This window comes from Cnephaeus nilssonii, assembly GCF_951640355.1.
Source record: "Cnephaeus nilssonii genome assembly, chromosome: 11".
NCBI lineage: Eukaryota > Metazoa > Chordata > Mammalia > Chiroptera > Vespertilionidae > Cnephaeus > Cnephaeus nilssonii.
In genome coordinates this window covers 84,563,894-84,577,536 of record NC_137082.1, presented here as the reverse complement: position 1 = coordinate 84,577,536, position 13,643 = coordinate 84,563,894, and the positions used below count along the sequence as shown (strand labels likewise).

The 13,643-nt window shown below is 46.4% G+C and overlaps 1 protein-coding gene across 2 annotated transcripts; it reads left to right on the top strand.

The window, feature by feature from the left end:
• Positions 1-5,682: 5,682 nt before the first annotated feature.
• MRO (maestro) lies at positions 5,683-13,386 on the top strand (the record flags this gene model as incomplete). 2 transcript variants are annotated; one of them, XM_079785148.1, is made up of 6 exons in its annotated part: positions 5,683-5,781; positions 7,669-7,815; positions 9,050-9,232; positions 11,727-11,882; positions 12,827-12,934; positions 13,333-13,386. In XM_079785148.1, 6 exons carry the CDS (start codon positions 5,683-5,685, stop codon positions 13,384-13,386), a joined length of 747 nt encoding a protein of 248 aa, XP_079641274.1. The 2 variants fall into 2 exon arrangements, with proteins under 2 accessions (XP_079641274.1, XP_079641275.1); XM_079785149.1 differs by lacking the exon at positions 11,727-11,882.
• Between the last annotated feature and the right edge of the window lie 257 nt (positions 13,387-13,643).

Below are 13,643 nucleotides of genomic sequence, written 5' to 3'. Positions count from 1 at the left end.
CAGGCCATTTGCATGAAAAAAATTGCTGGAAGCGGGCAGGCAAGTTGCACGGGGCAGGGTCTCAGGGAATCGCCAGGGCAGGGTGAGGGGTGATAGCCGGGTCGATGGAGACAGCTATGCCCTCCTGCCAGCTCTCCGGAGGGTGCCGCAAAGGAGCAGTGGCTCTGCGGGCACCTCTGTCTGGGAGAAAGCTGCCTCCCGCTCTCTCCCTGGAGCCAGGCAATTCAGCTTCTCCCTTACGTCCTGGTGCCTTGTCCAGCTGCTGCCCCAGGGCTGCAGCTCAGAGGGTGGGAGTCTGAGTAAGTCGTGCACCGGCCCTTTACGAGGAACGCCTGGGCCTCCAATAGCCCGTTGTCTTTCCCAGTTTTACAGCCAAAAGTTACGGGGACTTCTCTTCCTGGCACTGGAACCTGGGCTGGGGCCTGGTGTGGGGCTGGGCCTTCGCTCCCCAGGGGAACCTCCACAGCCGAGATACCCCTGCTGATTTTCACCTGCCTCATGTGGGCGTGGGAACGCCCATTTCTGTGTCTGCCAGTCTCCGCGAGGCCTCTTTCATCCTTTGTGGTAGGAATTCTGTCCAGCTAGACTTCGGGTGGTCCTGAATGATGGTTGTTCTGAAGGTTATTTGTAATTTTGATGTGGTTTGGGAGGATATTAGTACCATGTGTATTTACACCATTATCTTTTAAAATATATATATATTTTTAATATATTTTAAAAATTATTTAAATTTCAGAGAGGAAGGGAGAGGGAGAGGGAGATAGAAACATCAATGATGAGAGAGAATAATTGACTGGCTGCCTCCTGCAGGCCCCACACAGGGGATCAAGCCCACAACCTGGGCATGTGCCCTGAGTGTTACCAAATCACCCGGGCGGGGGGGGGGGGGCAAGATGGTGGAGCACCCCAACCCCCACGCACCTCCAGGTCAATCAGAGTCAAATGTCCCACAGCACACCCGCGTAACAGGGCTGGTTCTACCAGCTCCTGCATTTAAATCCATTCAAGACTCCGGGACAGTCAGTAGGGTGGCCAGCTTATTCCGGTTTGTCCAGGACTTTCCTGGTCTTGGCCCTGGGAGTCCCTGGAAGTCCTGTGGGCAAACCAAGGCCACCAGTTACCCTAGCTCAGTGACTGCCCGTCAGAATTTCATGGTAAGCTTTAAAAATTACTGCTGCCTGGGCCTGCCCCCAGAGGTGACGTTAGACTGGGTCCGGGAGCAGCCAGGGCGTGAGGAGGTTGAAAAGTTCCTCTGGATTCTAATGCTGCCTGGGTTGAGAACCACTGCAGCTTCTGGCCTGTCATTTCTCCTACTAAAAATATTTCTAAACCCAAACAAAGTCAATGGTTCTAATGAAGTCGGACCCATACCACACACCATATATAAAAATGGACTCAAAATGGATCAACAGCCTAAATATGACTAAAACTATAAAAATCTTAGAAGAAAACATAGGGATAAATCTGTATGACCTTGGGTTTGGCAATGGATTTTTAGATATAACACTAAAAGCATGAACAACAACACTGAAAATAGATAAATTAGACGTCAAAATTAAAGACTATCATGTATCAAAAGACATTAATTTTTTTAAGTTATTGATTTTAGAGAGAGAAAGAAAGGGAGAGGGAGAGAGAGAGAGAGAGAGAGAGAGAGAAACATTGATTTGTTGTTTCACTTATTTATGCATTCATTGGTTGATTCTTGTATGTGCCCTGATTGGGGATTGAACCTGCAACCTTGATGTATCAGGACAATGCTCTAACCAACTGAGCTACCCGGCCAAAAGACATTATTAAGGAAGTAAAAGGCCAACCTACAGAGGGAAAAGTATTTATAAATCATATATCTGATAAGGGTCTACTATCCAGAATATATAAAGAACTCTACGACTCAAAAAAAAAAAAACCACTAAAAAATGGGCAAAGGATATGAATAGACATTTCTTTGAAAAAGATACACAAATCACCAACAAGCACACACAAAAAAATGCCATTAGTCACCAGGGAAGTGCAAAGCAAATCCACAAAGACATAACACTTCATGCCCACTAGGATGGATATCATAATAATTTAAAAAGCTGGAAAATAACACCTATTGGCGATGTGGAGAAATTGGAATCTTCTCACATTGCTGGTGGAAATGTAAAATGGTACAGCCACTATGGAAAACAGTTCGGTGGTTCCTCAAAAAGATAAACATGAGCCATCTTCTGACTCAGCAATTCCACTCCTAGGTACATACCCCAAAGGATTGAAAGTAGATACGCAAACAAATGCCAATGTTCATAGCAGCACTACTCACAAAAACCAGACGGTGAAAACAAACCAGAAGGTGAAAACAACCCAAGTGTCTGTCAGCAGATGAATGGATAAACAAAATGTGGTATATCCATGTAATGGAATATTACCCAGACATGAAAAGGAATGAAGTACCAATATGAACTCCAACATGGATGAACCTCAAAAACATGTGAAGAGAAAGAATCCAGCTCAAAAGATCACAATATTGAATGAATCCATCTATATAGAATATCCAGAACACAGTAAATTAATAGAGATAGAAAGCAGATGAATGGTTGCCAGGGGCTGGGAGAGGGCAGAATGGGGAGTGACTTCTTAACTTGTAGGGTGACGGAAAAGTTTAGGACTAAATAGAAGTGGTAGTTATACCACACTGTTAAAATAGTTGATTGTATGTTATCTGGATTTCACCTCAATAAAAAAATTAATGGTTTACTCTTATCTACAAAATACAATTGAGACTAAACTCTTTAGCGGTCAAAGTCCTTCACAGCTGATCTTTACTTGCTGTAGCCTTATCTTTTATCACTCCCATGATACTAACTGCCTATCCATGGAATTCCACTGAAATCCCAGCGTGTCAAATACACTCTGCCTCGCCTTGAAAGCTCACCCACGTGGCAAGGGAGGTCTCTATCAGCAGTTCCACCCACAGTCCTCTCTTGATTCTTGTAGCTCTTAACTTTACACCCTTTCACTCGGAGCCTGGTCCTGGGACCAGGAGCATTGCTGTCCCCTGGGAGCTTATCAGAGGGGCAGAACCTGGTGCCCAACCCCAGACCCACCGAGTCCAAATCTGCATTTTAACATGATCCTCTGGTGATTAAGTCTGAGAAGCACAGGCTTATATTCTTGGGCCTCAAATTAGGATGTAGATCAGCATCACTTTGTGAGCTGTATCCTATATAATAAAGAGGTAATATGCAAATTGACCATCACTCCAACACACAAGATGGCTGCCCCCATGTGGACACAAGATGGCCACCACAAGATGGCCAGCAGGGGAGGGCAGTTGTGGGTGATCAGGCCAGTAGGGGAGGGCAATTGGGAGGGACCAGGCCTGCAGGGAAGGGCAGTTGGGGGTGACCAGGCCTGCAGGGGAGACAGTTAGGGGTGACCAGGCCAGCAGGGGAGGGCAGCTAGGGGCAATCGGGCCAGCAGGGGAGCAGTTAGGTGTCAATCAGGCTGGCAGGGGAGTGGTGAGGGGGTGATCAGGCTGGCAGGCAGAAGTGGTTAGGGGAAATCAGGCAGGCAGGCAGGTAAGCGGTTGGGAGCCAGGAGTCCTGGATTGTGAGAGGGATCCCAGATTGGAGAGGGTGCAGGCTGGGCTGAGGGACACACACACACCCTGTGCATGAATTTCATGCACCGGGCCTCTAGTTTATTTATAATATACTAGAGGCCCCGTGCGTGGATTCGTACACCAATGGGGTCCCTCAGCCTGGTCTGTGCCCTCTCACAATCCGGGACCCCTCAGGAGATGTTAGACTGCTAGGGATCGGGCCGAAACCTGCAGTCTGACATCCCCCGAGGGATGTAGTAGTGCACGAAGCAGCAGGCAGCTGGGGAGGAGCCCAAGCCGGGGCCGGGCGCTGCGCTGCTCCGGCTCATCCGGGCCCCACTGCACCTGCCGCCGCTGCCACCGCTGGGAGGCTCGCACTGCCGCAGCTGTGAACCCGGCTTCTGGCTGAGCAGCGCTCCTGCTGTGGGAGCACACTGACCACCAGGGAGCAGCTCTTGCATCGAGGGTCTGCCCCCTGGTGGTCAATGCACATCATAGCTACTGGTCGACCAGTTAACTGGTCGAGCGGTCGACTGGTCACTTAGGCTTTTATATAGAGAGATATTTTAACCCTTTGCACTCACTTGCTTTTTTTCTCGATTCCTTTATTCTACTCGGGATTTAATTTTTTAAATACCCCAGATTTTACAAAGCGCGGCAGTAGAATAAAAAACTGGAGTTTCTTTTCATACAAACTTATTTATTTGGATTTTTTATATTTCAAATTATTGATACATTCAAAGAGTATAAAAAGAGCTGCTATCAATGCTAACCGTGTCAAGTCACACTCGTCATCCGAGTGCAAAAGGTTAAATAATATATACACATGGTTAAATGGCCAACTACATATATCCTATCTAATAAAAGGGTAATATGTAAATTAACCATCACTCCATCACAAAATGGCGGTGCCTAGTCCCCTCAGCCCCATGGGAGTCCCCAGTCCTGGAGGGACGGCTGCTGAGAGCGGGCACCATGAGTGGCCTGGTGGAATGCTTGCTTTGTCACCACGGCGACGAGGCAAGCATCCCGCCCCGGCTGCAGAGGGCCTCTGGGCAGCAGGCACGGAGTGGCCAGGCCCTGCAGAGAGCAGAGAACCACGGGGAGTGGGCCTAAGCTGTCAGGGCTCCCAGATTGGAGAGGGCTCCCCTGAGGGCTCCCAGATAGGAGAGGGTGCAGGTCAGGCTGAGGGACCCCCCCTTCCTCTCTCCGCCCCCCATCCCGTGCATGAATATTTAAAGTAGTGAAAAAAGTAAGTCTCCCTCCTACCTCAGTTGCTCAGATTTCTACCCGGATGCAATTTTTGTTCAAGTTTCTTGGATATTCTCCCCTGTTCTATGCATATGCAAGCATACATGTACATATTGGTTTCCCTCCCTCATTTTGTGATTACACAGATGTCAGCCCACTTACACACTGATTTGCACTTTTCACTCAACAGTATATTTTGAAGATCACTTAAACACACGTAGACTGCACAATATTGTCTTAATGGCTGCATAGGAGCCATCCTATAGTTGTATAGTTGTAGTATATATGTGTAATTTCTTTCTAGTACAACTATTGAGGACATTATGTTGTTTATTACAAAGCTCTGTTGCCTATCCTTTGTGAATATCTTTGAGCATATGATGTGTCAGTATAGGAAAGATTTGCAGAAAGATAGGTACAGTTTAAACATTGTAAGAGATATTAAAATCTCCTCTAAAAGGCAGAACCAATTTACATTCTTGGGGAGCCTTAAAGAAATGTTCAGGCTACTTTTCACTTCAGCTCTCTATGGGTAGGGCTCAGAATCTGTATTTTATTTCTTTGGTGATTCTGATACTATAAGACTGTGGGAATCAGGGCAGATCGTCTTGACCCCTGTACTGTGATTCCCCTTGAGCTGCCTCAGGTTTCTCTTTATCATTTTATGTGACTGTTTAATCTCATCACCAAGGTGACAGGTTCCTAAGGACAGGCCTCAGGGATGTTGCTTCCTTATATTCTTACCCGATACAGCACTTTGTATGATGATGCTTGTTGATGATAAGGCTTCAAAGAATGTTAGTGGTTCCTATAATGATTTTTATTTTATTTTTATTTTTAGTTCCATGGACCAAACACAGAGAAGAATCCTGGGCCAGCCCCTTTCTATGCCCACCGCCCAGCCCAAGAAGAAAAGGACTCCAATGATGTCTTTCTTTTCCAAGGTCGGACACAAAATATTGTGAACAAATGTCCCTTCCCAGCAGCCACTGTGTAACCTGTGTGCTGGCCTGGTCTGCATGAGTCCAGCTGGCTCCATGCGGTTCCTTCTTCTGAAAAATGTCTGATGATACTTCTGTAAACACGGACAGAATGTTTATAGAATCACAAGATGAGTTGAGATGAGTTTAGCTTGCTGTGGAATCTATAGATATAAAAGCCTAAGTGACCGTTACAACTGGTCGACCGAATGACCGGTCAACAGGTCACTATGATGTGCACTGATCACCAGAGAGCAGACGCTCAACGCTCCCACAATCACCCTCCCGCGGTCCCTCCCCCTGGGATAGGCGCCGATTGGGACTGGGCAATTCGGCCCTGATGGCCCCAATCGCCAGCCAGGCCGAGGGACTTCACCGATGCACAAATCCGTGCACCAGACCTCTAGTTAATAATAAAAATATAGACTGAAAAATGAATATTCAGAGATAATGATGAGACGTGGTAATCACCCAAACACCAAATAAGGCTGTTGATCCCGGGTCCAGCTCCCCACCCCAGTCCATTACTAAGGATGGTGAAGAGATGGCTTTTTCTTGGTCTCATCTGCATCTTGCATCGTCTTGGTTCTGACTCCAGGACCTGTTGCCATGTCCTGTGTTGTGCAGAACCCCAGGGCCTTCCTGGTCTCAGGGTTCATAGGCTCACTGCAGAGGTAACCCATCTCTTGATCCACAATCATGTCAGGTTTAGTCCTTGAAGTACAGGTTTCTGCACTGGCTACAAAGCATTCCCCAAATTTTCATTTCTCTGCATTTATTTTCCTCATTGTAAATTGCTCAGATGCATGCATTCTGGGGTGGGACATCCTGCAAGCGCCCTGAAACATTTGTAGATGTGCTTTGCTGTTACATCAAATGCTGTTGAGTTGAGTAACATGAGTACTGAGCATCGACCTTGGATTTAGCCATATTGGGGCCTGGGGAAGGGAGGCCATCAACCTGACTGCAGAAGGTTCAAGGCAGAATGGAGAGGAAGAGGAGAAAGCAAGTATAGGCATGTCTTTCAAGGTGTTTAGCTACAAAGTTGAGCAGAAAAAAAAATGGTGGAGGAGGCAGAAAAGCCCAGGAAGCTCTTTTTTTCTGAGTTGGGAGGAATACAGAGAACCTAGTCCTGCCAAAGGGCTCCCTACTCTCAGCTCACGCCAACCCTTCCCCATCCCCTTTTCTTTTCAGTTCTATCAAACCCTCCACTGGCCTAGAGCACCTCTGTTCTCAATTCCCCCAAACCATCATCAACACCAGCTCTGCATTTTTAAAAAATATATTTTTATTGATTTCAGGGAGGAAGGGAGAGGTAGAAAGAGATATAAAAATCAATGATGAGAGAATCATTGATCAGTTGCCTCCTGCATGTCCCCTACTGGGAATCTAGCCTGTAACTGGGCATGTGCCCTGACTGGGAATCGAACCATGACCTCCTGGTTCATAGGTCAACACTCAACCACTGAGCCACACCGGCCAGGCTGCATTATTTTTTTTTTTACCCCTTTCCCCCCAGCCTCCATCAATTTCTTCATTATGTAGATCAAACTACATAAATATAGAGGGTGGGGCAAGAGTAGGTTTAGTATAGTTGTGAGTATACGAAATACAGAGTTCATTCTTGTATTGTTATTTATTAATTATTGGTATTATTTTCATTACAAACAACTATAAACCTACTTTGCTCCCACCTGTATTTTCAGCAAAAAAGTCAGGTGTCTTCAGATGGAAGAAAGAAGGTATAAAACTGAGCTGGCAACACAGGATTTTCTCTAGAGGAAGGGATTGGGGTTGGGGTTGGGTATGACTGAACACTCCCAAATCGATATATTTTGACTCACTACCCAGGTCTCTTGGAAACTGAGGTTCCAGAAGAGGGAGCATTTGAAGAATGTGCTTTACATCTTGGCAGAAAGAGCCCGGGACCCCAGTGCTAAAAAGCGTCACCTGGCAGTGAGAGGCCTGGGAACCATGGCCCGTGAGAACCCCGACAAGGTAGGAAGGGAAGGTGGCCTGGAGTCCCCAGGACTGAGATATGGTCGCTCATGTACTAGTTACTATTGCTGTGTAACAGATCACCACAGGCCTAGCATTGATTAGCTTGCCGTTTCCTTGGGTAGGGAGTCCAGGTACAGCTTAGCTGGGTCCTCTGTCCAGGGTCTTGCAAAGTTGCAATCAAGGTGTGAGCCAGATTACATTCCTTTCGGAAGCTGGGGGTCCTCTTCCTAGCTTATAGGGCCATTGGGAGAATTCAGTTCCTTCCAGTTGTAGGACAAAGGTCCCTGCTTCTTTGCTGGCTGTCAGTTGGGGACCACCCTTAGCTCCTAGAGACGCCCACTCATACCATGGTAGCTTACTTCTTCAAGGTCAGCAAGTCTCTGCTAAGAAGGAGTCTTATGTAATGTAAGTAACCATGAGAATGACATCCCATGAGTGTTGTCATCCTATAGATTCTATAGTATAGAATAAAGAGCTAATATGCTCATTAGACTGGATGGCGGAACGACCTTCTGGAACGACCTTCCAAAATGACCTTCTGGAACCACCAGTGGGCAGGGGGCGGGGCCACCAGGCAGCCAGGGCTGCAAGGGCCGAGTCCCTTGCAAGAATTTCGTGCATCAGGCCTCTAGAATTCAATAATAGGCTAGAATCAAGTCACCAGTTCCTCCCACACTCAGGGGAAGGAGACCGAACAAGGACATACGCATTTGGGGTCAGCACACCTCAGTATTCTCAACCTTGGGAAAGAGGTGCAGGCAGGATTAGCACACAGCTGGACATCACCACTTTGGTGAATTCAAATTATTTTCTAATAATTTGTTCTTGTTTAGCGTCTCTTCTTTCAGCATCTGTCAACATCAGTGACCATTTCATCTTGTCCCCAGTATGCCTCAGAAACCTAGATTATCCAGTCCAACCCCCTCCTTGACACGCCCTGCCTAACCTCATCCACCCTTGGGTCATGCTCCAGATCACTCTGTGTTCTCCTTCTAAGACTGAATTGGGCTCTTGGGACAGGTGAATGAAAGCATTTGTTTTTTATGGTGTGTTGTGTTTTCTTTTTTTTTAAGCATTTTTATTTTGATGAGAGTTGTTGCGGTAGATCCTGAAGAAAACCATAATCTCCTAGTTCAAGTCCTAAGTTATTGGACAATTAGAAGTGGAGTTGCTTTTCAACGCACGGGGAGCAATTTCTGTGCTACTAATGCTATTTAAACCTTGATAACAGGTGAGAAAGTATAAGAAAATTGTCCTAGACCTGCTGGTGCATGGATTGTATGATCCCATGAGTTCTGAAGTCATCCACGAGAGTCTGAAGACTCTGACAATCATCCTGGGCAAGATCCAAGGGAAAGGTTTGGGCTCCTTCTTCATAGACATCACTCTTCAGACCAGGACGCTACTAGATGACGTAAGTGGATGACGCAGGAAAATTACAGGTTATGAAAACCAAATTGGGGCTGGAAATGTGAGGCCTGGGTGTTGCTCAGGGAACAAGATCTCTATTATTCACTTATTTACTATCAAATCTTTTTAAAAAATTAAATTTATTGCGGTGACATTGGTTAACAAGATTACATAGGTTTCAAGTGTACATTTCTGTATATTGCATTGTGTGCTCACCACCCGAAGTCAAATCATCTTCTGTCACCATATATTTGTCTCTCTTCACTCTTCATTACCCCTCTCCCCCTCCCCTCTAGTAACCACCAAACTGTTGTCTGTGTCTATGAGTTTCAGTTTTATATCCCACATATGAGTGAAACCATATGGTTGTTAGCTTTTCCTGACTTATTTCACTTAGCATAATATTCTCAGGGTCCATCCATGTTGTCACAATGGCAGTATTTCATCCTTTCTAATGGCTGAGTAGTATTCCATTGTATATATGTACCTATCTTCTCCATCCAATCATCTGTCAAAGGACACTGGTTGTTTCCATATCTTGGCCACTATGAATAATGCTACAATGAACATAAGGATGTATATATCTTTGGGAATAAATGTTTTCATTTTTTTTTCAGGTAGATATCCAGAAGAGGGATTACTGGGTCATATGGCAACCCTATTCTTAACTTTTTTGAGGAACCTCCATACTGTTTTCCATAGTAGCTGTACCACTGTACATACCTACCAATAATGAATGAGGGTTCCTTTTTCTCCACAACCTCCCCAAAACTTGCTATTACTTGTCTTGTTGATAATAGCCATTCTAACAGTTGTGAAGTGGATCTCATTGTGGTTTTGACCTGCATTTCCCTAATAGCTAGTGGAGTTAAGCATCATCTACATATATAAAAGGTTAATATGTTAAGTGTCCGACCATCTGACCGGTCGCTATGATGCGCACTGACCACCAGGGAGCAGGCGCTCAACGCAGGAGCTGCCATGATGTGCACTGGCCATTTACAGAGAAATGGCACCATGGACCTGGCGCCCACAAAGCAACACTCAGCTTCCCCAAAGTGGGACACAGGCCCCACCACCACCCTGGAGCGACACCCCACCAAATCGCAGCCAACACTGCCAAGAACCCATGGCACAAAATGTGGCCCACAGCCCAGCCCAGACCGGAAATGGTGGCTGTGGGCACTGGGTAATGACATCACATAGCAACACCTGGCTCCTCTCCCTAGCGACTAGCCTCCTTGCAGTTTCTTCAGCCCAGGAACACGACTTGCTTTATAGCCAGGCACAAACATTTTACACTTTAACCAAATGTCTGTGAAGCATTTTCCCGTGCCTCATCTCATTTGATCCTCACAGAAGTCCTGGAGGTAGATAGGAGACTCGGTGGAATCCTATTTTCATTAGCTGGAGAATGGAGATTTAGAAAGCTTAGAAACTTGACCGAACTGAAAAGAAGTAAGAGATGATGGAACTTGAAAATGACTTCAGGTTTTCTCACTGCACAGAATATAGTCAAACACTGCTGCAATTAAATAACTTACCCTTTGTTCTCCCTGCATGATCTACAATAATAATCTGCTTCGTGTTGATAGTTACTGCTGTGTTGCTGGCAATTACCTGAAAGGGAAGTTGGGGTGCTTCACTGGGCTTGAATAATTTTACCTAAATCAAAAAGCAGGTCTAATTAAGCAAGTTTATCTCTCTATATAAAGCTTTCGCTGGCACCAATTGCATGTGTGTGTTTCCATCTGTCATTGTCGATTGTGAATTTGGTTGACACTTCTATTATAGAGAAAGGGCAAATAGCAATATTAAAACATTTCTTTTAATTAATTTCCTTTTAATGTGCATGAATTCATGCACCGGGCCACTAGTTTCATATATGTGTTTGCCATTTGTATGTTTTCTTGGGAGAAGTGTCTGTTCAGGTCCTCTTCCCATTAAAACAAAAATTGATTTTTAGAGAGAGAGGAAGGAAGAGAGAGAGAGGTACAACAATGTGAGAGAGAAATATTGATCGGTTGCCTCCCATAAGTGTCCCGACCAGGGATAAAACCCATAAGCTAGGTATGAGCCCTAACTGGGAATCCAACCTGCAACCTTTTGGTGTATGGGAGGATGCTCCAACCAACTGAACCACCAGGCTAGGGTGAGACCTACTTTTTAAAAATAAACCCTTTTTTAAAAAAAATTTGAACCATGTAAATGTATTTTATCTCTAAATCAATAAGTAATGGAAAAAAAAAAAAGCTGGGAAGCTGGGAGTAGTACTAGTGATCCCCAAGTCCAGTCCTCTTTCTTGTCCGCTGGTGAAGAGGTTCATTGAAGACTCAGGCCCTCGCCACCTCATCCCCGCCCCACCCCCTCACCCGCAGCCAGCCAGTGCTACAGACTGGATCTGACGGCCCCCCTCTAACATGCTGTGATTTTCTCTGATGCAGTTGTCTTTTCCCCCTGACCTGGGTTTTGTTGTTTTGCTCACGGGGAACCCGCAGGAAAATGACAGCCTGAGATACTCAGCCTTTGTCTTGTTTGGGCAATTGCCTGCCTTTGCTGGGCGGAAATGGAAGAAATTTTTCACCAATCAAGTTAAGCAGACTCAAGATTCCCTCCTGATCCATTTACAGGACAGAAATCCCCAGGTGGCCAAGGTAAGTCCGTGACTCTCCGATCGACTGCAAAAAATCTCTGTGCCTTTCCTCCAGGGAGGCCTGAGGCACCAGACTCTCAGCTCCGGCCAGTTCAGTGACAAACTCTTAAGCAGCCCATCCATGTGAATCCTGGGAAAAGTGTCTCCTCGACGTGTGACCTCTCTCTGAGCCAGTGTTCTTTTCCATGTGCTCCTACCCACGGCCCCCTCCCAGCACCCGGCAACGCGAGATGAGCTCAGGGCAATGCAGGGCCGGGCAGAGAGGCTCAGGGGTAAGCCACGGGCAGTCCACATGACGAGACATATATTCATGCCTGTTAGTTTCTGTCACTGCACCTAGTACAGACTTCCTAGCTCTGGCTTCTCAATCCCTTAGGGAGCTTGTGTTTCATTCTTGGAGAAAATGTGTCCCAACAGCGTTGGGTCAGCCGCAGGGATGCTCTGGAGTGGGATAGGGCGAGTGTGTCAAAACCACTGGGAGCAAAGGGTCCCACAAAACCACTTTTCTTGAGAGAGAGAGGGAGAGAGATTAGATAGGTTAAATTTAGGAATCCAGTACCACTTTTTTTTTTTTTTTTTTTTTCCCCAGTACCACTTTTGTTGGGACAATAACAAAGGCTGTGGTAAACTACAAAGCTATGCCCTTCCCACCAGCCCCATATTATAGACGTGGTCGTTTTATAAGCATAAATCCTTTAAGGTTAAAGGTTTCAAACTTCCTGGAAGTCACTTTCACACTCTCAGGGGCCCCCAGACCCGACTGAGTGCAAGCCTCTCCCTTGGTTGGGATTATAGAATTCTCTGGTAAAGTATAAGGTTGTCTAACCACGATGCTGTAGACCTGAAACCAATACAAAATAACATTGCATGCACACTGGAATTGAAACGATAAAAAGAAATTCCCTAATATTTTTGGCAATGAGATGGGAATCGTATCTTTCTCAGGCTTGCAAAGCCACATTCCGAGCCTGCTCTCCCTATCTGAGGCAGAGGAAGGAGCGCAGCTTCCAGAGTGAGGACTATCGGAGGAACCCCAAGCTCTGCCGGCAGCTGGTGAGTGAGCGCGGGCAGGAGAGAAGCCTCCCACAGGTCCCTGTGCGCCTGGGGCACACCAGGAGTTTGCCCCCATCAAGGACTCCCATTCCGATTGTAATTGACCCATAATGCAGTGTAAGTGACGAAACGCCTGGAAGATTATGCACAAGATACATTGGCAGTTCCAGTCCAGGTCATTCGATGGACACGGGCCATGATGCCTGGAGAATCTGAAGGTCGCTTGTGCCCATAGTCTGCACTGGACGACGGCCTACTCATTCTGTGTGTGTGTGTGTGTGTGTGTGTGTGTGTGTGTGTGTGTGTGTGTCGGCGGGGGGGGGGGGGGGTAGTGGTGGGGTGGAGGGGAGGGGTTGGTAACGCCCTCCCTCACGTGTACCTTTGCTGATTTCTTTCAGAGCCTCTACCATCCAGAGCTCCTGCAGTACTTCTATGCAAATAAAATTCTGTAAACGCGGAGCCGCGGGGATATGCTTCCGTGTGAGCAGATTGCCGGAGGGCTGATCGCTCCCTCTCCTAACTCTTCAGATGCTTCTGCCTGCCTCTGGCAATTGCGATAGAAAAGGGGGTGTTGGGAGAGCAGCTGATGGCAAAAGGAATACTGGGGTGTTGTATGATTATATCCACAGCAAAGCTGAATGGCTTTCCCATGTCCTGTTTCTCCCCATGCAAATTTGATGAGCAGGTCCATACTTTTAATAATGCATTT